This window comes from Mustela erminea, chromosome 5 (genome assembly GCF_009829155.1).
Source record: "Mustela erminea isolate mMusErm1 chromosome 5, mMusErm1.Pri, whole genome shotgun sequence".
Taxonomy (NCBI): Eukaryota; Metazoa; Chordata; class Mammalia; order Carnivora; family Mustelidae; genus Mustela; species Mustela erminea.
In genome coordinates, this window is record NC_045618.1 from 130,823,743 (window position 1) to 130,848,280 (window position 24,538).

Here is a 24,538-nt window from a genome sequence, read left to right on the forward strand (position 1 = left end):
TCTGCAAAATTTTACGGGTAAGTACTTGCAGATTTTCAAAGCAATTCATCAATCCTTAAATCAGTTACGATTGGATTAGCGGTGGTCACAGTAAAGAGCATGTAAACAAACAAATGAATAATTTCAAGTTGGGAGAACTTCAACCAGGAAGTAAACAAAAGGGAATGATAACAAAGGGAAGTAGGAAGAAAGGCCTTTGTGAGCTGGCACCCCAGTCTGGGATGCAAGGATCCAAGTCTGGGATGCAAGCCAACCACAGGGACAGCATTCCGGGCAGGGGAACAGCCCAAAGCTCCTAGAGGGGGAGAGAGTCTGTCATGCTTGAGGATCAAAAGGAAACCCAGTGAGGGGCACCTGGGTGGCTCAGTGGGCTAAAGCCTCTGCCTTGATCCCAGGGTCCTGAGATCGAGCCTTCCATCGGGCTCTCTGCTCAGCAGGGAGCCTGCTTCCCCCTCTCTCTCTGCCTGCCTCTCTGCCTACTTGTGATCTCTGTCTGTTAGATAAATAAATAAAATCTTTAAATTAAAAAAAAAAAAAAAAAAAAAGGAAACAAACCAGTGAGGCTGGAGCCAAGTGAGCAGGAGAGGAATGAGACCAGATGACCCTGAAAAGGTAGGAGGGGCTTCATCACGCGGAGTGAAAAGGACCAGAGTGAAAAAATAAAGCAGAAAAACAGGGAAAAGGCTCAGACAAGCCCCTCACAGAGAAGGAATCCCGAGTGGCTAGTACGCGTAGGAAACACGCTTCTCCAATACTGGTGAGCGTACACATGAAAAGTCGTAGCAAGGTACCACTTTACCCACACCAGCAAAAATTAAGACGTGTTGGTGAGGTAGGGAGCAACCACAAGGTCTGAACCCAAGTACTAAGTCAGTACAACGGAATCAAGAACAATTTCATAGCGTCTGATAAAGCTGAGGCTGCACCGACCCAGCACTTCTACCCTCCCCCGGGGCCTGAAATCCCTGTTGTACAACCACCAGGGCACAGGGCGTGTGAAGCACTCCTCTCTCGGCAGTAGAAAGGAAAAACCAACTCCCCCAAACTCACCCAGTGACACCACAGTGCAACAGTGTGCAAACTAAGGTCTCTGGGATAAACCCAGGGCTCTGCCTGTCCATCAGAGCACAGTTCTGTTCACTCATCTCTCCACCGTCTGTGGCTGGCCCTGGAACAATGGTGAGTTCCATACCTGCCACAGAGGCCTTGAAGCTCCTAAAGCCTAAAATGTTCATCCTCTGGCCACCTCCTGCTAAGCAGCAATGAAAATGAATGAATTACAGCACGGTGGGACAACAGCATTCATCTCAGAAACATCATCTAAGACATTCCAGATGCAGGACACGTACAGTGTCATTTCACTTAAAACAAATCCCCCCACCCCAATACCCACAGAGATATAAACACGATAAAATTACGATGTGAAACCAGGGTAAGTTACCTTTGAGGGTAATGAAAATGGGGGAGGGTACAAAGTGTACCTGAAAAGTCAGGGCAAAAATTTTTTTCGGGAGCCTGAGTGGCTCAGTGGGTTAAATCCTCTGCCTTCGGCTCAGGTCATGATCTCAGGGTCCTGGAATCAAGCCCTGCATTGGACTCTATGCTCAGCAGGGAGCCCACTTCCCCCCCTCTCTCTGCCTGCCTCTCTGCCTACTTGTGGTCTCTCTCTCTGTCAAATAAACAAAATTTTTTTTTTAAAAAAACCTATTTAAAAAAATGGAAGGTATCAGTATTCATCATATTTTACATATATTTGTGGCATATAACAGTGCTTGCCCACCCAAATACATTATTCCCCTTTTCCATACCAATAGTGTTTTAGTGGGACACATGGCATCCCACTGGCTGAAGACTGCAATTCCCAGACTTCCCTGCAAGGGCATGGCCATATGACCAGGTTCCACCAATGAGCTATGAGTGGAAGGAACACATGCCACTTACGGATCCCATCCTTCCAATGAGCTGGCCAGCTTATGCTTCTTTCGGCTACCTGAGAGATGGTATTAACTGGGTCCACCTGCTAAGACTGGCCAAGCTGCCAGCCAGTCCCAGATCACCTCTGACTTCTGGACTGTTACATGAGAGAGGGCTACACAACTATGCTGTTTTAAGCTTCTGGTGTTGGTTCATTTGTTCGGAGAGGGGAAGGGAGTCTCTTTTTTATAGAAGCTCAGCCTTAGCCTAACTAATATATTACAAATATTTTCCTGAATCTACTCAATGTTTACTTTTTAAGGATTTTTTTTTTTTTAAGTGGATGGGATAAGGAAGTGAATACAGTAAATGCTATCAGGTCTTTGGGGAAGTTTTGCTGGAAAGGGGACCAAGGTGAGAGCAGTAGATGGATGAAGTAAAGGGTCAAAATACAGCCGTCGGAGCTTCAATTTAAATTTTGATGTTATAAGGGGAGAATAAAAGTATGTTTGTGTGCTGAGGAAGATGATCCAGCAGTGAGGAAGAGTGTGATGTGGCTGGAAGCAGAAATGATGCCAAAGGTCTGAAGTCCTTGACGAAGAAAGAGTCAGAGCACAGGTGGGGAGACGGGCTTTTGACAGGAGCAGAGATAGCTCTAAACAGGGGTGAGGACAGGAAACAGCGGGTAGGTTTGTGGATTCGATAGCCGGTGGGTAAGAAACTCCCCCACTTGACTGTTTCTATTTTTTCAAGAAAATAGGAAGCAAGGTCATTGGCCTAGGATGGGGGAGCGAGGCTAAGGGAGGTTCAAAACTGCCTCCTGGATCACAGAAGAAAATCAACCACATAATATGGTGAAGACCATGGATCTCCAATCAGTGACTGACATGCTACTTTGGGGTACAACTCTGTGGCTTTCCCTGAAGAGTCGGGAGCGAGATGAAAATGACTATGATTAGGATTCCCCATTTACAGGAAAAGGAGGCTTACGGAGGTTTAAGTAAAGCACCAGAGGAGCTGAGCAGTGGTGACGCTGGGTCTCGCTGGGTCTGTACGACCATGGAACTCATTGTTTCACGCTTCCGCACACCAGAAGTCCTACTCGGACCGTAATAAGGATTCAGCACAGACAAGATCAGGCCCTATGGCTTCAATAGGTTAACAGCTCCCCAACCAAAGGTCACCGATCATCGTGCCTGACCAGACCAGACGCTGCAGCTGCATGGGAAGAGCTTGTGAGCCGTCAGACTTGAGTGTGTACGCACACGTGTGCACGTGTGTGCGTCAGTGTGCACGCGTGTAAGATGGAAGGTGGTTGGGGGTGGGGGGGCAGATACAAATATACATCAGGGTTCTTGGGCTCTAGTTCAAAACTATTCTCTGAAGTGCCGGAGAGCTGGTTTGTTTCGGAACGCTAATGCATTTTGGAAAAGAAAAAAAGAATTTTTAAAAGCAAGTCACCTCTCATCCTCTTTCTTCATTCACAGGGCCAGCAAAGTGGTATTTCTGGCAGGGGCTAGAGGCAGAAATACTCTATAAATACAAAGCCATTAAATCCCATGCAGCAGGAACCTGATCGGAGCCTCCTTTTAATTTCCTGACATGAGCTGGCCACTAACCCAATTACCCAGAATCCCCGCAGGAGCCCTCCGCCCGCCCAACAAGCACAAAGACAGTGAGAGCATATTACACGGATGTCAGCCCAGCTTTCACTGAAATCAAATATCTTTTAGAAAACACTTGGGGGAAGGGGGGCAGGGGCCGAGGGAAGAGCAAAGGGAGAGCAGGACAGGGAGGCTGCCGGCCTGAGGCAGGTGAAGTGAGGTGAGGAGAAGTGAACCAGCAGGCCCCGCCTTCGAGGGGGAGCTGCTGGAAGCCGGGAGCTGTACTGAAGCCTGAGGGCTCCCTGAGAAAGCCAATGAGCGGTTTTCCAGGCTCTTCCGCTGAGAGGCTGTCAGGCCACACCGCAGCCAGGCCAGTTAGCTCATCTCTCAGGGGAGAGCTTCTCCAGGGGCGTCCCAAGGAAGACACTCATCCTGACTTTCGACCCCAGACAGAGGGACAGCCCTGATGGGTACCACCTCTGAGATTCCCACCAGGAGATCCAGGAGGAAGATCGGGGCAGCCAGGGTGCCCAAGAGGTGATCTCTTACAGCAGTCCCACAGCGGATTTCACCGAGGAGCTGTTCCAGCTGGGCCGCACCCCGAACTCCGAGGCGACAACAACTCCGAGGTGACAACATGGAGGCCCAAGAGCATGTGGAAACAACACGCAGGGCGAGATCCCCTCAGGGCCAGGAGGAGGGCGCAGGCACCAACTCCCAACCTAGTGTGGATTTTGTAATCAACGTTTTATGAAGAGAAAAATCACTTTTTTTCGCTCTGAAAATACAGACTTTCACACGCTGGATTTGCTTTAAGCGAGACAGACCCATGGGCATCGCCTACATTGCTCAGTCGATGAATCCAGAGCCTACGGCGGCCTCCAGGCAGAGGCTGAGCCAAAGGAAGCCACATGACCAGACATCTCCCCCCCACCCCCAGCCCCCGCGGTTGCTGCCCTCCCCCCATCATGAAACACTCTCTCTCAGGTTGTTTTACTTGAGAAAAGAAAACCTGTAAGAGACTTCTGGAGCTGCTGGGCAGAAGGCAGGAAACAGCCTTCAGATGTGTCGGTGGGATGGGGAGGAAGGGGAGCTGGCATTCGCATCCGTTCCCCGGCCTCCCGCCACCCCCACAGCCGTGTGCCGGACCCAGGACCCGGGCCCCCAGTGCCCCGTTCCTCTGTGAGAGGCCCACTGTGGAAGCTTGGGGAGGAGCGGCTGCTCCTGGGAAGACTGGAGTCTGCCTTTCAGAGTCAGGTCAGCGTGAGGGAAGCACGAAGCCCGCGCCTGTCCCAGGGGCCTGGGCTCCTGCTCACCAAGTGGTGCGGGGGACAACCAAACAAAAGCAGGAGCCAGGGCAGCTGCCAAGAGCCCCTGCCTGGCAGGGACCCAGGCGCCTCCATGAGGCAAGCTTCTAAGGGGGATGGTCCCTGTGGAGCTTCTGATCACAGGATCCCGCCAAGGCTCAGCATGCAGGGGGGCTGGGGAGAAACTAAATGGAGGCGCTGGGCTTTGTCCACACTCAGGTGCCTTTGTGTCACCCTGCCCCCTCTGGATTTGGAACTGCCAGCTCTGGGGGAGGGTGGGGGTGGGGGAGTGCCCCCTCCTCCTCCAGGAAGAGCTCCAGAAAGGGCCTCACCAGGCTGGGGCCCAGGCAGTTTACCTCAGCACACCTGCCGCACTCCTGCCAGCCATCTCAGATGCCCCTGGCTGCCACCAAAGAGACATGCCATCCTGCACCCTTTCCTGCAACCGAGTCCTGGGCCAACCACAGGGCTACATGGAGCAGAGGGAGCCCAAAGTAGGGGCCCACTGTGCCCGTCTTCCCGAGGCAGAGTTTCTGTCAGGCCCACATGCCCTGAGCACCCCACACTGGGGTCCGGGGACACACAGCATCTGCTTGGCTTCTCTGAAGCGGCCCACTGGGTACCTGAGCTGCCTTTGCCTCCAGTGGGTCCTCCCCGTCATCCCCCTGTTCTGGGGGGGCCATTAGGAGGCACTCCCACTCTCTTCCCAGTACTGGGGAGCCCCTAAGGAGAGTCTTCGTCAGACGCTGTCTTTAGAAAACGTCAGGGATTTCGAGTGGCGGTCCTCCTGTTTTCATCCGCCCTCCTCCCTCCCCTGCTCTCCAGGCCACAATCCAGGGCTGAGGGTGCGGTGGCCTGGGGTTGGGGCAGACACAGCACAGAGCACCGGGAAGCTCCAGGCTCTGGGCCCAGCGCCCCACAAATGGCAGGTCTCTTGAGAGACCTCAAGCCCCAACCGCTCTGTAGGACTCAATTCTGTCATCCCTGAAATTCAGAGCGTGTTGCTAGGACAGCAGCTCCCCTCTGCCCTAAGTTCCTCAGATGCTGGGATGCAAGCAGAGAGAAGCCACAAACTATAACCAGGAAAGGCCACTGGACAGCTGGCCCCTGACCTGCCCTGGCCCCCTCACACCGAGCCTCCCCCAACGCGGTGGCAGCCCCCATCCTCAGGACTCAGGATGGAGGAGCCTATGACCTAGACACTGTGAGGCTCGTTTCCAGCAGCACATGGAGAAGGAAGTCAAGAGGCCAGCACCAAAGCAAATACGAAGGGCCTTTAAGCCTCTCTGTCCTCCCCTGTGAGCCCCAGAAGGCTCTGGAGGAGCAGAATGAGCCTAGTGTTAAGAGTCTGAGGACCTAGTTCAGCCACCAGCGTGGGTCACACCCTACAGCAAGGTAAGACCAGACCAAAACCATTTAGAGTCAAAATGAAGGAATTCACAATCTTTAGCAGGTCTACGACAGCCCATTGTTAATCTAGAAAGAGGACTGTTCTTCATTGACACCCCTCCTCCCCATGAAGCCCCTGGCATGTTTCTAACAGCAGAGCAGAATGAGAAAGGCAATCCCAAGGCCAACATGCCACGTTGGTGTTGGGGGGGGGGGGTAGCTGAGGAACCGCATCAGCAGCTTGTTTTAAAGGTCCACATGTGGGGCTGGGCCGGAGGGGGCTGCTAGAGATAGAAACCAAGGGAGGGGTCTCTGATTTCCACGAGGTCCAGGTGGTCCTACCTACAAAGCATCCTAAAATTCGTGCCTTCTTCCCAGGTGGATGCAGGGAAAGGACAATGAGAGGACTGCCGTGGGGCCCTCAAAGGCTGGGCTGGGCTTCCAGAAGCCCCGTCTGAGAGGAGGACTACATTCTAGACTTGCCTGCCCCTTCCCTTTCTCTCCCAGCCTCTCCCCGTCATGCGACCATCAGCACACCCCTCTTTTCCTGCCTCTTTCCACTTCTGGAAGGATCCCAGGACCCAGAATTATATGATGTGTAAGAACCTGCACCCACCCACACACACACACACACACACACCCCATCCCCCAAAATGGTCCTCAACAAGGGTCATCTATCTGAGCACATCAACAGGGCAGGTGACAAGGAGCCCCAGCGCAGCGCCGTCCAAAGGAGAGCCCCAGGTCATTTGAAATTTGCGAGTAACCCCTTTAAAGACAGTAAAAAGAAGCAGGTGATATTAACATCACACTATCTTTTGTTTCACCCAATATATCCACCGTATTATCACCTCAACATGCAATCAGTTTTTTTTTTAAATAATTACTACACTATCACATTACTCTACTTCTTATCATCCTGGCTACATGTTTGGAGCCCACGGTCCGTGCTTGAGGATGAGGTGGCGGGGAACGTGGGGGCGAACGGGACCTCCACACGGTGACGCCAGTGTCTTGCCCACGTGCGGCAGAGCACAGCTACCCTGCTCAGGTGAAGAGGACATGCTCTGTCACTCTGGGCTTTAGTGTCTCTGCTCTTTGGCCACCTAGACACAGGGACCAGCCAGGGAGAGCAGCATCTCCAGCCGACTGCCTCCAGGGCAAACTGGGGGCTCAACCAAGAGGAGGGCCTTCCCCAGAGGGCCAAGCTAGCTTTTCGGGGCTCAGGTGGGGTCCCGGTTCTTCCCGAAGGATCCTGATGCCCCACATCTCCCTTCGGAGTGCAGCTCCCAGGCGGCTGTAAACCTCTGTGAAGGGTGTGTGTGAGGGAGGAGGGGTGGGTGCCCCCCGGAAACAGGGTCCTTATTTGGGATGTGGGCAGAGACATCCAGGGGTCTGCACCAGCCCGGGCACAGAGATGCAGGGACTCGAGACTCCCCCCGCGAGCAGGGAGCCCAGGCCTCAGCGAGAGCACAGCGTGACTGTGCGGGCCTCTTACCTTCCTTCAGCATCCCCACTTTGAGACATTTCATGAAGCGGCAGGCCTGGCAGGACTTGCGCCTCCGTTTCGTGATCTCACACTCGTTGGTGGCGGGGCAGCTGTACTCGATGTTCCCTGTAACCAGACACACACACACAGGGTTGCGGGCGGCATCCCGGGCCCTCTCGGCCAAGAACAGGCCGGCCGGGGATCAACCAGCCAGACCTACAACTGCCCCTCGTCCCGAGGTTCCCACAGAGCAGGGGCTCCCAAAGCAGGTGCTCTGAGGCGCTTGTCAAAATCTTGCTGCCTTCCTTCAACACAGAGATCCCTGAGTCCTGGAGGTCTGGGTGGGCCTGGCAGCCACAGCTTGGGAGAATGGTCACCCCCAGCTCCGAAGGCACCCCTGAGCTAGCATTTTATCCCAGGCAGAGAACACGCCCTTGTGCTGACCAGGATGTAGGTGCAGACCACCTGTCCCTACAGCGTCCAGCCCCAGGCCCCCAGTCAGGGGAAAAGCCTCTGGGAAGTTCTAGCCCCACAGACCCCAGGCCTCTCAGCCTGCTGACCACAAGGAAATCACTTTCCTCTCGCAGAATCTGTTTCCTCCTCTGCAAAGCCATGGGCTAGCTCCAAAAGGAAAGATTAGCAAGATCATGGTTATGAGATTGCTTTCCCAACTGTAAAACACTGCCTGGCTGGCTCAGCTGGTGGCACATGGGACTCTTGGTCTCAGGGTGGTGAGTTCAGGCCCCATGCAGGACGTAGACCTTACTTAAAAAAAAAAAAGAAAGAAAGAAAGAAAGAAAGAAAATGGTGTAAAGCACGATTCAACATGGAACTGATGATTGTATAACCACAGTTCATTACTACAGAGGTGCGCTCGTGATCATTTTCTATCTCGTCCCTTTAATGAATTATAGTGACAGCTACCAGGAACCTGACCCATGCTCCCACTGTTTACCACTCAGACTCCAGCCGCCCTGAGGTCAGCCCCTGCCGTGCAGAAGCCATGCAAGAAAAGCTGGTTGGATGAGTCACCTACGGAGTCCTTGGAGCAATCCCCCCAAGCAGGTCCTGATCCCGCCCCATCGTACAGGAGAGGCTGCGACTGCCGTTAACCCAGGACAGAGCCTCTGTCCTTCGTCCTCTTACCTGTCTACAGTGACTTAACAAATATGCATTGTGCCGCTATCAATGCAAAAGAAAAGCAACAGGAGGGAGAGGGGGCGCAGAGTAGTTGGAGAGAAAGGCAACTGGAAGAAAAAATCCAAGACAGCGAGCGACCCCAGTGTTTTGGTTTTGTATGGTCTTCCTGGCCACTGTCCCAACCCTGTCCCAACCTCCGAAGCCTGTGGTTTTCAAAGAACATACACGGAACTAGCGCAAACCTGCTGTCCCCACCCCATTCAGATGCCCAGAAGGCTGTCTGCCCGATCCCCAATCCTGAGGCCATGGGCCACTCCTTTGAAGCTGGGGTGCTGTCTGGCCCATCTCACACAGCAAGGACACTGTCCTGCACGGAGCAGCCTCAGAAAGGTCACTCCCAGCCTGAGACAGGGTTTGAAAGGGCAGTTCCAGGCCCGCCTGGCCTCTGAATTCGCCTTCCCGCTCTGGCCCCAACCCCACCCCCTGCATTAGCAGTTCAAACAGTCACTTCTACCATGCCCCTGCTCAGGGGTGAGCCCCCCCACACCTCATTTCACAAACCTGAGACTGAGGGAGCCGAAATGAGTTACTCAAGGCCACAGAGTGCCTGCGCCACCCTTGCACCCCATGGGAAGCTTGGGGAGACCAGACAGGTCCCTCCCTGATGCCAACCCAGTAGCGAAAGCTGCCTTCTAGTGTTCCTGTGCCTCAGCTTCCCCATGTGGCAGATGGAAAACACTGACTGTTGGATTTTCTGAGAGCCGGTAGGAACCCACTTCTACCCCCCAACAAAGTGCTCTGAAGTAGTAAAATTGTTGAACTCCAAGTGCAAGGTTAGTGCTCAGTCAGTAACCTTAGCCGCCTTTCGTATTGGTAAGGAAGCTGCCCGTCGGCCTGGGGCACCTTAGATCTCTATCTCTCGGTCTCTCCCCACCCCTGTGAATTCTAGGCCTCACCTTATCATCTTCCTCCCTCCCTCTTCCGGTGGGGGAGGGGAGACTAGGAGTCACGCTCCGTGCTGGAGGGTGGGAGCTGCCAGGAGGGGGAAGGGATAAAGATGCTGCTCACTCCTCCCCTCTCTTATCCAATGCTGTCCCTGTTGTAGTTCACACTGGCTCTTGTGACTTCTTCGCAACGAGGTTCAGTACTCCCATAAGCACAGAGATGAAAAGATAAACAGGAGGAAACAGATATAAACTAATTCATCCAAGTCTGTCTTGGCTTGGAAGGAAGGCTCTGTAGAATTGGCCCTTGGCCGCCTTCTCACCCCACGCCTCGACTGACCAGTTCCTGGAACTCAGTGAGAACCGAGGCTTCCAGGCCTTTGCTCCAGCAGCCCGGAACAATCCCAGTGAGCTCCCACTGCCGCCTCCACCTGGTGGCCTACACCTCCAGGACCCCCTTAAGTAGCTGCTGCTTCTCCTCCTCTCGCCTGTGGCACTCCAGGTGCCTCCACCCACGTGGACAAGGGCTCCTCGTAGAGCAGCCACGGCTCTGCTTTTCCTGCACGGCCTCTTTCCTTTTCCCGACAACTCTGGAGGTGAACGCCTTTTTCCCTCCATCTCAGAGCTGAGAGAGGTGAGGAGAGTCCAGCATGAGGCAGAGCGAGGATCTGAACCCAGATGGTCTGGCTCGAGTCTCGCTCCGCACCACTGTGCGGGGAGCTCTCGGGGCCCGTCGCAGCCCTGCATTCACCTGGCCAGGTAACTCCCGCAGCCCTGGGAGTCTGCCTGTGTGCTCTAGCCCTTCACCTCCCCTGGTCTCGGCGGCACAGCCAGCCTGTCAGCCCTTGAAGGAGGACGGGTCCCAGGTTGGGCAGGACTGTTGCTCCAGCAGGGGGTCGATCAAAGTCTGTTGATTTGGCACCGGTGCTCTCCCAGGACAAGAGGACTGAGCGTTCACAACAAGAACCTGAGCAACAGTCTCGACCCTGTGTGTGTGTGTGTGTGTGTGTGTGTGTGTGTGTGTGTGTGTGTGAGAGAGAGAGAGAGTGTTCTAATTTTATTTATTTATTTTTGTTCCTTTCAATTTGCTTTATGGCCCCAGCGGCTGGCTGCCAGCAAAGCCAGGCTGGTGGCCTTGCCTTGTAATTTCTGTAAGTGCCTCCTTGATAAAGTGATGAGATTAATTCATCAGAATTCCTGTGGTCTCTGGAGGGCCATGTAGGAGAGCTTGGGGAGCAGGGAGGGGCCTCTGTGGTACGTACGTGGACACACACACCCAAACACACACCATCAGCAGCAGCTGAAGTGGAGCAGTCTTGGAGGTGGGCTCTCAGAGGACAAGGACACAGTCAGTGGCTGGCATAAATCCGGAGTTCTAACACGTGAGTGTGCCCAGCAGAGACACAGGCAGACACTACATCAGGCAAGTCACCGAACTTCTCTGGGCCCCTTTCCTCATCTGTAAAATGGGCACAGCACATTCCCCCCTTCTAAAGGCTGTGTGATACAGGGACAGAACGCATGTAAAGGGCTTTGTGAGGGAAACGTGTGGGCAAACAAGGAACCAAGGCAACTGTGCTTGCTTTCAATGCAAGCAGGGCGCTGCCAGAATGAATTCAGCAGAAGACTCCAGGGCTAAGTCTTTCCTAGGTGCCAGACATGAGGCTAGCCACCCGCTCTGACATTCAAGAACCTCAAGACCCATAATGACCTCAGAGTTGGAGTGCCTGCACCTGTGGTGTGGAGGGGAGGCAGGAATGCCTGGAACCTGGCCTGGACTTCCGCAGCACCTTGGACCTCAAGGCGGAGGGGAAATCCCCACCATCAGGTCTCTTTGATCCTCTGCCTCAGAAGGAAACCCCGAGGGCATCCCCATCAGCTGTCCCTGAGCAGCTGCAGGCAGCCGGCAGGGCAGTCCTTTCCCAGGACTCCAAAGTGGTGCTGCAGAGCTCAGACAGGGCTCCTGGGGGACGCCGGTCTCAGAGGCTTCTGGCTAACATCAGAGCCTGAACGACCCCCATTTTAGGTCACTGCTTGGAAGGGCTGGGATGGCAGTCACCTGGTTAAACCCCCCTATTTCTCTCTCTTCTGGGGGACCCAGACTCTTTTTCTTCTCTGTGTGGCCCACTGTCCTCAACTCCATACCCCTCCCCCCCTCCTTCCCCGCTGGCTGGATGATCTCATTCCCGCCACTGGCTCCCGCTGACATACTGGGTAAGGATCAGCAGCAAGAGACCCTGCCAGTGCCTCCACCTACCTCTTGGCTATTTCCACTCAGAAGTCCCTCGGGTTCCTCACACTTCCTCAACAGAACCCATCCGCGCCTGGTCTGCTCCTTTCTCACTGTGGCCCTGATCACATAGCAAAAGGATCACTAAACCGCCCCATTGTCTAGGTCAAAAACTGAGGCAGCCTGGGTTCTTCCCCCTCCTTCAGTCCTAAGGTCCTTCTCATCCTACTCAATTCAAGTCACATCCCTCCTTCCCCTCTGCCCACAGCAAGTACCCACACTCATCAGCTCTTACCTCACGTCTATGCACTCGCCTTTGTCTCCAGGTCCCATTCCCCTTTACCCCCGACACCACCCCTGGAGCAAAGTTAACAACTTTCCTGTGCAGAACTCCCCCATCCTGGCATGCTGAATGGCAGCATGGGGGTGAGAACGGTCGCAGAAGAACGGACGAAGCGCAAACCAAAGTAGCTAGGGGCACCTCGTGGAGTTGGTTGTGTCCAACTCTTGACTTTGGCTTGGGTCGTGATCTTGGGGTCATGGGGTTAAACCCCCAAGGCAGGCTCTGTGCTGAGCCTGCTGGAGATTCTATGTCTCTCCCTCTCAACCCCCCAGGTACTCTTTCAAAAACAAAACAAAAACCAACCAACCAACCCCAAAAAACCAAAGCAGCCAAAGGAGCTCTAACTGACAAAGCATTTGTACTGCAGAACCTCAGAAGCCTCGGGCAGTGATGATTCAAGATACAGAAGATTTAATGGAGTGTAAAGGCCAGAAACAGGGGAATTTGCTAATCTGTATTTAGGGAGTACTTAGCTACCAAGTATTTGGTAGGGTTGTGGCCACCAAGGAGTGGTGAGAAGTGGTGAGAAGCCAGCTTAATCCCTGGGGAATATGAGCAAGTCAAGTTCTAGACTTAAGAACTCACACTCCCACCATGGGCAAAAGGGGCTGAAAACAGGATGACTGGAGAGTGAGACCACCCAGTCTACCCGCAGGCCTACTCCCAGAATTCTAGCAGTCTATACACTCGATCGCTCACCCAAAGGTAGGAATTTATAGGGCTCTTCCCCTGGGAGATTGCACAGCATCAGAGAGAAGACCGGCAGATAAAGATAAGCGAAGGGAAAGCTCCTTCTCTTCTTTGTATCCCTCTCTGCATTTAAGACAGATAGACAGACAGCCAAGGATTACCAATACATTCATTAAAAAGACTTCAAATATGAAAGACTAACCAAAACAAATAAATGAGGGAAAAATACGTGGGAAGAAACCAGGACAAAGTAGTCGGTAGAAACAGGCTCACAAAGCAATCATCAGCGTACTATCAACTTGAGAAGAAAAACAACAACAACACTGTATTCACGAAATAAGAAGAGCATGGGTTAAAAAAAGTATAAAATGGAGTTCACAGAAATTAAAAATATGAATGCCACGAAAAATTCAGAAGAGCTGAGGAACTACTCTAGAACAGAACAAAAAACCCAAGCCATCGGAACAGGCTAGAAAAGATGTTAGAATTAGACACCTGGCTGATCCTAGAAGCTCAGAATCTAATCATCAGAACTTTTCAAGAGAGAAAAGCCTGAAGAGGAAGTCATCACAAAGGCAGGAATCAAAGGAGAGAGGGAGGGGAGGGTGGTGGAAATTTCCAAGACCTAAAGAGTAGGTAGGAGTTTCCAGAAAAAAAAGTAAGAAGTCCAGAAGAATGAATGAAAAAAGATCAGGACAGAACTGGAGAGGTGGAGAACAAATTAGTAGCTGCCCCGGGTCAGGGAGGGGAGAAAAAGGGAGGTGCTTATAGCCCTTCCCTATCTGATTTTCTCTATCTGATGGTGGTGACGGTCAGAAGAGTCCATGGAGATAAAATTGCATAGAATTGCAAAGAACACACAGAGTGTGTACAAGTGGTAAAATCTGAGTAAGATGTTATCTTTAGGGGGAACTGGGTGAAAGGTCTACAGGATCTCTCTGGACTATTCCCCCCACCCACTTCTTTTTTTAAAAAATATTTTGTTTATTTATTTGACAGAGATCACAAGCAGACAGAGAGGAGGAAGCCGACTCCCTGATGAGCAGAGAGACCAATGCAGGACTCAATCTCAGGACCCTGAGATCATGACCTGAGCCGAAGGCAGAGACTTTAACCCAATGAGCCACCCAGGCGCCCCTTCCAGACTATTTCTTAAAACCGCATGTGCCTCTTTACCGCAAAACAAAAATATGAAATAGATAAATAAGTAAATAATTAATAAAAAGAACTGCAACCCACTACAGTCTTTAATCGTAAAATTTCAATCCGAGAAAACAAAGAAAAAATTTTCAGGGAGAGTAAAAAGTCAAAAACAGGAGATGGAGAGTAAGATCAGTCACCGTATCTGAACCCACAAGGGAAAAAAGGCCCAAGCCACACACACCGCCCTTGCGGGCACTGCCACTTTCTCTTCTCAGCGCTCAGCACATTTACATCTTGTTTCTTCTCTGCTTTGTTCACGGAGGCTTCCCCAGCACCCAGAACCGTGTGTGCAACAGTGAGGTCTCAATATCCAGTCTCTAAAGGACGACTCAAGCTTCTTGAGGGCAGCCCCGGAAACCAAGAAAACCAGCAATGGTGTCATGGGGCGGGGGATGGGTCACTTCCAGCCAGAATTTTCTACCAAGCCAAGATACACATCTCATGGGTGGGCTGAAGGAATGAGTAAAGACACTTCCACACTTCAAGACCTCGACAATTTTACCTCCCCTGTGCCTTTGGATCCAGAAAACGGGGGATCCAACCCAGGAGAAGAGTCAAGGACAAGGAACGAGCAGTCAGCAACTGAACCGAGAGCCGTGATGCAACCATCTTCCAACAATGCAAAGATGGGAAATGTGCGCGCGTGTGTGTGTGTGTGTGTGTGTGTGTGTGTGTGTGGAATGGGCTGTGCAACTGGAACTAATTCTAGTGTCCATAATAGGGAGTCAAGAAATAATGCCAAAACTTCCAACTCAGTAAACGTAGCTGTAAAATCCTATTAGTAACTACAACAATAAATGCCAGGAGGAAGTTCTTCTTGGAGGGCTAACTCCAGATCCCCCGAGGGGAAAGACAATGTGAAGGGCCAGGGACTATGAGAGGACTGACACTTCTATGGTACTTTAAAAAACTATACACATATATTATTTGGGAAGAAGTTACAAATTAACTTAAGAATTAAGCTCAAGAAATTGCCCAACCGCTCCACTCCTTATTATGCAAAGAATGAAATCTAACCTCCAAGGCAAAGCCTAGCCGACTCTTTATCATCCAACTGCCTCTGACCTGTCCATCCTAATCTCCCCAACCTGGGGGCCCACAGTCTGTACGCTCGGCAAAACCCCCATGGAACCTCCAAGCCCTCTCCTACCAGTCAGTCTGCTAAACATCTGCCTTCAGTTAAGGTCACAATCCCAGGGTCCTGGGATCAAGCCCTCCCGTTGTGTGTGTGTGGGGGGGGTCCCCTGCTCAGCAGAGTATCCTTCTCCCTCTGCTCCTCCCCTGCTCTATTTAAAAAAAAAAAAAAAAAAAAAAAAAGTATCTTAAGGGGGAAAAAAGCAAACAAATTGAAAGCCAAGAACCTCCACCTAGAAAACCTCAGAATTCAGCAAATGCTGCAGGTATCCTGTCCCCAATCTTTCCCGAAGCAGAGAACACCTCGTTCTTAAATCCCCCTGTTTGGTTTTATCTTCCCTCCCCTCCCCCTTCAGGGACTCATGCAAGGTCTCCTATCACTTCTCTTCTCACTGCACTGACTCTACGGTGCTTCTGACGGTTAAGACTGCACCATTATTTTACGCAGCCTCAAGAAAAAAGGGAAATCTTCCCATCGGACTGACTATGCTCCCTTGCCACTAGCATTTTCATTTTGTTCTTGTGAGATCTCTTTGAGCTTTACTGAGATAGAGGTTGGATCATACAGTATTCCTGTGCAGACACGGAAGAGAAAATAAAGGAAAAACAAATTAAAGGTGTCACTAACACTTCTCCGAGTGGGACTCTCCTGAGTCATTTTTGATCAAAGTCATTGTTTTGGTGTTCTTCCACAGAGTCGTCCTCTCGGCTAATATGGGAGTTGAAAGAATGTCCACTGTCTTGGGCACGGGGATTCCTCCCTGGTCGCTGGCCTCTTTCCGCAAGTTCTGATATGCATGCGGGGCGGGGGTAACTGGAGTGACCAGCGCACAGCCCGGTTCAGAAAAGTTACAGCAGGAAACTGATACAACTGGGCAAGACGGGGCTTCCCAGTCTCCTTCCAAGGCTCAGTCTCCCCTTCCTCTCACCAGCTCCTTCGTGCCCCCCCCCCCCCTTCAGAAGAGCTTTCTTTAGAAGCTCTCCTGGAGGGCATATTACAGAAGAAGGTTGGGCCCTACCCCAGTCTCTGATTAGAGGCCTGGGTGGGGCTAGAAATTTGCATTTCCAACAAGTTCCCAGGTGCTTCTAGTCTCGGGACCACACTTTGAGAACCTCTGCCTAGAAGATCTCATTAGTCTAAACCTTACACAAGTTCCACTCTTGAGCTCTAGGCCCCAATTTCCAACTCTTCCAGGGTTAAGACTTGTGAACTGGTCAACTCAACACGTCCCAAACTTTGTCCATGACCCTGACCTCCCAGCTGGCCCTTCTTCCACCAGGAAAATTCTTTCTAGGTTTCCCTGCCCCCAAGAGAAGCCTAAAATTAAAACCCAAGGGGCAGTCTCAATCCAGCCAGTCTTCTCTTTATACTGTCCACTTCCAAAAGTTTCTCCCGCCTAAGCTCTTTTACCCCTCCTGCCCCTGCTGGCTTGGATGCCCCCAGCAGCGTGATTACATGGATCGGTTAAACGAACTATGAAAATCACCTCCTGACCCCGACCGCCTGCCCCTAGGCTATAGGCTCTCCTACTCGCCCATCTTTTTCCCCAATCATCTTGCCAGAATTCCCTCCACCAAAAGGAGATGGGATTAATCCCCTGCTCTAAAATCCCTTCAGTGGCTTCCGGTAGCTGAACAGGAGCAGCACAGACAAAATGGACTTAAGGGCTCTCATACCCCAGGCACCAGAGCAGAAGACTTGACACGCAGGTCTCGTTTGATTTCTGCAAGGACATTCCAGTGGCACAAACCATTGATCAGCCCCCTAATCCCATTTCCTTGACAGGGAAATTAAGGCCCAGAGAAACTATGTAACTTGACCAAGTTGACCAAGGAAGGAATTGTCAAATTGGGGTTCTAAGCCAGGTGAGACCACCCCTAAACACTATACTCCTCCTTCACAAAGCCCAGGGAGCCCTTGATATCCAGCCTTGTGCTGCCTTCCCCGTCTGTCCTCTGTCACGGAGCCACACCTCCCTGAGCCCTCCCTGGGCCCCACTTCCATGTCTTTCTGCCAGGCGTGTTCACGGGTCACCCCTGCTTGCACAGCCTTCCAGATGCCATCCCTGACTGGGCTGTCTCACCTGACTTGCACCGTGGCCGTGTCTCTCTGCAAAGAGGAACCGTGATTTGCTTTTCCTCTCAGTGCCCCAGTGCCCTGCACACCACACAGCATCCGCAGGGTTCTGGACTCTTTAAGAGATTTTTTTTTAATTGGACAGACAGAGATCACAAGTAGGCAGAGAGGCAGGCAGAGAGGAAGGGAAGCGGGCTCCCCGCTGAGCAGAGAGCCTGATGGATGCGGGGCTCCATCCCTGGACCCTGGGATCATGACCTCAGCTGAAGGCAGAGGCTTTAACCCACTGAGCCACCCAGGTGCCCCGGTTCCAGACTCTTTCTGTACAGATGAGGAAACAAGAGACCAGAGGACCCAATCCCTGCCCAAGGTCAGCTGGCTGGTCAGGGGCAGGGCCGGGGACAGCAACCCGCTCCTGACTCCCACTCACTGCTACCTCTGTCTCTGCAGCCCCCTTAGCTCGAGTCCCTTGGGATCCCCAGTTTCATTCTCCAGGACAAAAGGCCTGGACGTGGTCCAAGCCAGGATAACCCATCAATCATCTCCCTGCCCCCTTCCTGGGGGAGTTTCCTTCTAAGCCTGCATCTGGGCCCCCAGTGAACAAAAGCAGAGGCTGCCAGAGCTTCTTTCTTGCTTTCCTCATCTTAAGTCACAGACCCAGGAGCTGCTCCAAGGGCCTCAGGTGACCTGCTAAGTTGGCCACATGCCCTGGGGATGTAGGAAAGGGTACAGGGTGGCTTCACCTTTCCCACAGCAATGTATTCATCAATGGCTTCCACTTGGCCTAGGAGAAAGTCCAAGCGCAGCACACCCCATGCCCCCCACCCTCCAGGTCTTCCCTCGGCCTCCCTCCCACCAGACACCCTGGCCCTCTTTCTGGTCCTGAGACAAGTTGCTGTTTCCTCTGCCTCCAGGGCTGGCCCCAGGGCTCTTCCATGTGCATTGCTTTAGGTTAACAGTCATCTCCTCAGCAGGGCCCTTCCAAACCCCGTCTAAATCAGACCCTTTCTGCCCACTCGCTCTGGTCTCATCACTGGTCCTGCTCATGCCCAGCACTTGTCTCGAGGGTGTCATGACGAATCTTTACGAGCTATCATGTTGACTGCCCTTCCCCCACCCCCCAGCTGGCAACCCCCCAGGCTCCACCCCCAGCTCCCAGCACAGTGGCTGGGACTCCATCAACAGTCAACACAGAACTGAGTAACTGCTTCATGAGCTCACATGCAAGGCAGGCATGTCCCCCACAACAAACACTGTCCTTTAGAAAAGAAATTCTTTATGATCCGAGCCTTTGTGACATCGTACAGAGGGTCCGTGACCATCGCTTTAGACTGACCCATCATCAGGACAGCCCTACGGCCCCAGGAGACCTCAACCAGCGCCAGTCATCCAGCCCACTGAATCAGTAACAAGGGAATAAAGAAGTGTCACCCAAATGTGGTTCTTCCTAGGAACAGAAACTCACGGTTGCAAATGCTGATTGCCAAAAGCGAAAACGTCGTGGAAATCAGGACTGTAAATCGACACACAAAAAAGCAACTGTCCTAATGGTCTGGGAACCGGACGTACAGCTCAAAGTCAAATTTTCAGGGACAGAAGCCCCTCTCTGCTCATAAAATTTCAAGTAAGCAAGACGGAAGGAAAGACAGTGTGCTCTAAAACACTGGGTTAAATGACCCAAGAACTCCCTAGAAAAGGCAAAGGCAAAGGCACTTTAGTCAAAGGTCCGTGTGAGAAGTTTGGCCTCTGCCTTTGGCTCAGGTCATGATCCCAGAGTCCTGGGATGGAGCCCCTCATCGGGCTCTCTGCTCGGCAGGGAGCCTGCTTCCACTCTCTCTCTCTCTCTGCCTGTCTCTCTGCCTAATTATGATCTCTGTCTGTTAAATAAATAAATAAAATCTTAAAAAAAAAAAAAAGCTTGATAAACCCTGCTTCACGAAATGTGAGAAGGAAAAGTTTTCAGAAAAAAAAAGTGTTTTACAAAATGTGATTCTCAATATACGAGTAGAACTAAAATTAACACATTGTTTTACATAGACCTTGGCCTAGTTTATACAGATCCCTCCAAGTTTGTGCATGCAAATTGGCCAGACTTCTCTGGTTCCTCCTCCCTGGGAAAGGGTGGGGTGGGGAATCACTGCAGGGATTGCCTTCTAGCATGGAGAACTTTCTAGGCACCAGGCACTGCTGGAGGAGGTGGGGTTCAGCAAAAATCAAAGTAAATACAACTCTACTCCTGCCCGGGAGGGGTGCGCCCTATGCCAAATGAGCGGAGGAAGGGGAAGCCGACTTCTCGAAGGAAATGCCAATTAACTGGACACCTAAGGGACGAAAGTAGGGCCTAGGGGTTGGGGGAGGCAGAATAAAGGGACAAATACGTGTGACATGTAGAAACCAATGGCGTGCAACCAGTTCCGGGAACTGGAAAATAGAGCAGTCAGGCTGGCCCACAGCCTGCAAGGGAAAGTGGCCGGGGGCTGAGGTGACCAGGTCAGCATGGGGCAATCCCAGAGGACATCCTCAGCCACGTTCTGGAGCTGCCATCCACCCACAAGCAAGACAGCCGAAGTGCCATGTTCAGATGTGTGTTCAGAAGCGTCTCCCTAGCAGCACTAAAAAAAAAAGCAGACTGGGAAGGGCTGAGCCTGGCAGCTGGGAAACCAGACTAGAAATTACCGTGGTCAGTGGTCAGTGGCTGCCTGGAATGGACCGGGGCAAATGGAGAGAAGCATCCAGGCAGGGACACGAAGGAAGGAGACTCCACCGGCGGCGGCGGCTGGGGCGTTAGTTTGGGATGGGGGGCAGGAAGCAGAGTTAAGGGTAAGACCCACGGAGCAGGTTAAGCCTCTGCCTTCAGCTCTGGTCATGATCCCAGGGTCCTGGGATCGAGCCCCACATGGGGCTCTCCGCTCAGCAGGGAGCTGTTTCCCCCTCTCTCTCTGCCTGACTCTCTGCCTACTTGTGATCTTTCTCTCAGTCAAACGAACAAATCAAATCTAAAAATTTTTTTAAAAAAGCTAAAACCCACTTCTGGCCTGCATGCTGGGGAGGGGAGCAGCGGCTGGAGCACAAGAACACCTGAGCTTCTAAACACAGCTTCTGTTTAGGACTCGCTGCATCTGGGGGGCTTCTGGGACACCCAAGTGGAGATTTCTCTAGGTGACAAAGGCACTGGAGCATGATAGGGAGGTTGATGCATGAGCTTTGGAAGTGGGACTCATCTAACTCCAGAGGCAACTGGAACATGGGGCAGGATGTACTGGGCACACGCCCAGAGATGAGGAAGGTAATGAGGGCTGGAGGCTGAAGCATCAGGGGATGGGTTGTTTTCTTCACTTTAGACAGGAGATACTAGGGGTATTTAAATGCAGATGGCAGGAAGAGGCTAGAAAGTGCGAAGATAAAAGAGAGGAGATAGGCGTAGGAGGGTCCCCAGGAAGTGGGGAGGAGGTGAGAGCCCCGGATGGGAGAGCTTCACCTTCGCCAGCAGCATCCATAACCAGGCGATCAGTTGATAGAAGGCACCACAGTTGCAGGGAGAGTGGGCAGGTTGGTGGCATCTTCTAATTTCTCAAGGTTTGGGGATCCAGCTTGAAAAAGTCCCCCAGGAGCCTCCCCCAAAGGCCACCTCATTACCTTGGTACTCATCACAGAGGTTTTCCTTACTGTGAGGTCAGTATCATCGCCGAGAGAGGGGCCATCTCTGAGGGGCACAGGCCCATTGCCCAAATTCCAAAACCTGATGTATAAGCCCAGGCATGCACATTCAAGTACAGGGAGGACCTGGTGTGCTTAACCAGCCAAGTTCACTCCAAGCAGAAGACCTACAGGGGAACTAGATCCGAATCAGAAAGATGTTAATCATGACATCAGTCCATCCCCAGGCTGACTCCTAGGAGTGCAGTGGTGCCTTGGCCAAAGTCTGCCTTCTTTTTTCCTGTGCCTCTGGGGCGGATCAATCCTCTTTGATGAGCACATTTTTTTTTTCTTTAGATATGCTAGTAAATTCAATCAGGCTGACGATTATCTTCTTTGCGGGGGAGCCTCTGTGTCCCTTCAGGAAGGTGCCTTCTTTTGTGGCTAAGTTCATCTGTTCAGGGTGTCATCATCACATCCCAGCACTGACAACAAATGCCCTTTTGGCAGAGAACGGGGCAGAGAATGGGGCAGACCAGGCACTACCCCGTTGACTCCAAGCCCCCTGAGGGCAGAAGGCTGTGCCCACCCTGTTCAGTGCTGTCACACACACACACGGGAGTGCAAACTGTTTCCATAAAGGGCCAGACAGTAAAATGTTCTAGGTTTTGGAGCCAGAAGGTCTCCATGGAAACTACTCAATCCAGAGGTTGCCCCACCAAAGCCCCCAGACTCTATGTAAATGAACAGGTGGGGCTTCGTCCTAATCCAACCTGACAAAAGCAGGCTTCAGCCTGGAGGCTGTGCTGAGCCCACCTCCCCAGGCCCTTGCCCACTCCTGCCTGAGCGCTGGCACCCAGCACGGCACCTGAACGCTCCGTAAGTACTTACAGAACGGCCTGGCGGGCTCCGTGAGTGGAGCTTGCGACCAGTGACCTTGGGGCTGTAGGTTCAAACCCCACTTTGGGTGTAAAGATTAATTACTTAAAAATAAAATCTAAAGAAAAAAAGAAAAAAGAACAAAGAAGGAAAGAAAAGAAATAAATAGGCACCTGAGAATTTTTTCCTTAAGTCTACCATGACATCCTTGTTTCTATAAACTTCTAACCATACTGGGATAAGCACTGAGAGACTAGAGTGTTCTAAGGAGGGAGGTGGAAAATGAGCTAGCATTAGCCTGAGGGCTTCCAAGCATCCACATAAATTCATGAATGGATCATTCCGTGATGAAGACCCTCAGTCCAAATGATCAGACTTTTTTTTTTTTTTAATGGCCTGAATATCCTCCCTAAATGGGGTAGGTACTTAGGGGACCATAAACTGGCTTGGAGCCCAAGGCCAGGCCTACAGACTCACGTGGTCTAAACATCAGATTGCAGCGTCTTGAGGCCAAGTGCCATTGCCATGTCTCTTTCTCCTGCTTCCAGCCCATACCTCACTCAGAGCACGCACACAATTCCCACTTGTCTCTGAGGTCATTCAATAGGTCCCATTCCCCTCTCCATGTTCCCAGATTTTCTACAGCCATCAGGTCCCAAAACAACAAAGTCGAAATCGATGTTAGACTAAAACCAAAGAATTAATAAAAATCACCCGAAGAGGCCATCAGCTTTACAGGATACTTCTTCCCTGTTCTAGACAGAAACCTCTTCCTGCTTCAGAAGACCAACAAGGACTTGGGACTAAGCGAAGAGGCAAGAGCAGTTCAGCCCTGACGGTACTAAAGGCTGCCGTTTGTCCTCTGACTTCTGGGTAAAAGATCATTATCCTCTTCGTGGAACAAATAATTAAGACTATTTACAAATCCTTCGTATGTGGGCTCTTGACATTCTCAGCACCCAGGCCTCTGCTGAGGCTACACCAGCCTCTACGTTCAGAAAATGTGATCCAGAACCCCTCCTGCTCATTTAAGAGCAATACCAAGTGAAGAAAACGGGATGGTCTCCTAAAAAAAAGCTATTTTTCAACTGACCTCAAAGAATCCAAACTAATGGCCATCTTACCGAGACCACCTCCTGACGGGGGAAGAACATGTAAACATCTTTTTGTCAAATATCCAGTGATACTGACTGGCTCTCAGACCGGAAGTTTTCAACCCTGACGGAGGCAGGAGACTCAGGATGACCACACAGTGCTTTTCCAATAGAGTTTCCAGGGCCTCCTCCCAGACTCAAGGGTCTGAAGCTGGCAGGGACGGGGGATGCGTTCATTCACAGCCCTGGAGGCGAGCACAGCACCTGACGTAACACACTCAGTAAATATTTGCTGAAAGCACTATGGGTCACAGCTCCTTCTGGGGAATGTACGAGGAACCAGAGACTGGGGCTTTAGGAAAACATACTTTTTATTGCTTTACTCTTTTGCAATGATTGAACTTTTACCATTTTTTTTTTTGAGGGTTCATTGAAAAACTATTACCTATAGCGAAAATAATTTAAATACTAAGTCAAAATAATTACACCGTTTTACTTAAATAGATGTCATGACAAAAGCTAGCTCAGTAAGATAAATTGTGTGTCTGTTGTCTTAGGAGTATGTCCTAAGTGGTATCGTGAAAGTGAAAATAGTACTTGGAAGCGTTGACTTCACACTTACAAGCTGCCGGGCAAGAGTCAAAGTGCTTTGTACATACTGATTCACTTACTCTTCTTTTAACATCTCTATGGGAGGAAGGAAAGACTGTATCTCACCTTACTGAGGAGGACAGGAACCCATGGAGAAACTGAGGCAGCAGGCCCAGGGGCATTCAGCGTGTAATGGACAGAGCGGTCTGACCCAGGGACCCAGGCGGAGAGTCTACACCCCAACATCTCCACTAATAGGTAGAACTGGAAATGTGACCCATCCCGAAGGGCCTCCACTGATTTAATAAATACACCATCACAAGAAATTTCAACAAATAGTTGAATGAATCAACGGCCAAGTCATCCCAGAAAAGCTCAACCTGACTCTTTGAACAGTGAAATGGGGGCGTGGGGGAGGGAGGACACCCTCCCCAGGACAGCCAGGCGGGACCAGGAGGGCAGGATGGGTGCCCCCCGGGTTTTGTCCAGTCGGTTACGAATTCCATCCCAGGGAGATGGCATCAGCTACAGTTACATGCACAAGGAGGGCTTTTGTCTCCTCTATCCACAGCACAAGGACTGGTGCTTAGTAGGCGCTCAAGGGAAAGTTAACGGAATGAAAAGGTGTGAGTGCTCTACCTATGACTGGCTGCTTTAAGAGTCTGCCTACCTCGCACAGGCTGTTGCTCTGGGCTAGCCCCTGTGCCATGAACTTGGCAATAGCTCTGTAAGGGTGGACCCATGAGTAGCCCCCGTTACCCTTGGGATGACTTTACAGAAAGCACCCACCAGGGATCCCGCACACGTTCATAGGAATAAATCACTCATGGACCCTCTAAGAGAGACAGCTGCCCTCCTGGCCATCAGAACACGA

The 24,538-nt window shown here is 51.6% G+C and overlaps 1 protein-coding gene across 4 annotated transcripts in view; it reads right to left on the minus strand.

Moving 5' to 3' along the window:
- ESRRB (estrogen related receptor beta) overlaps positions 1 to 24,538 on the minus strand; it is a 164,939-nt gene that overhangs the window by 29,440 nt on the left and 110,961 nt on the right. For 2 of the 4 annotated variants that reach the window (XM_032344858.1, XM_032344857.1), the window contains exon 3: positions 7,713 to 7,829. In XM_032344858.1, coding sequence (XP_032200749.1) covers positions 7,713 to 7,829 — 117 coding nt within the window. Of the gene's footprint in view, positions 1 to 7,712; positions 7,830 to 8,739; positions 8,799 to 9,799; positions 9,880 to 24,538 lie in introns of those variants that run through there. The other 2 variants (XM_032344860.1, XM_032344859.1) reach the window with 2 other exon arrangements.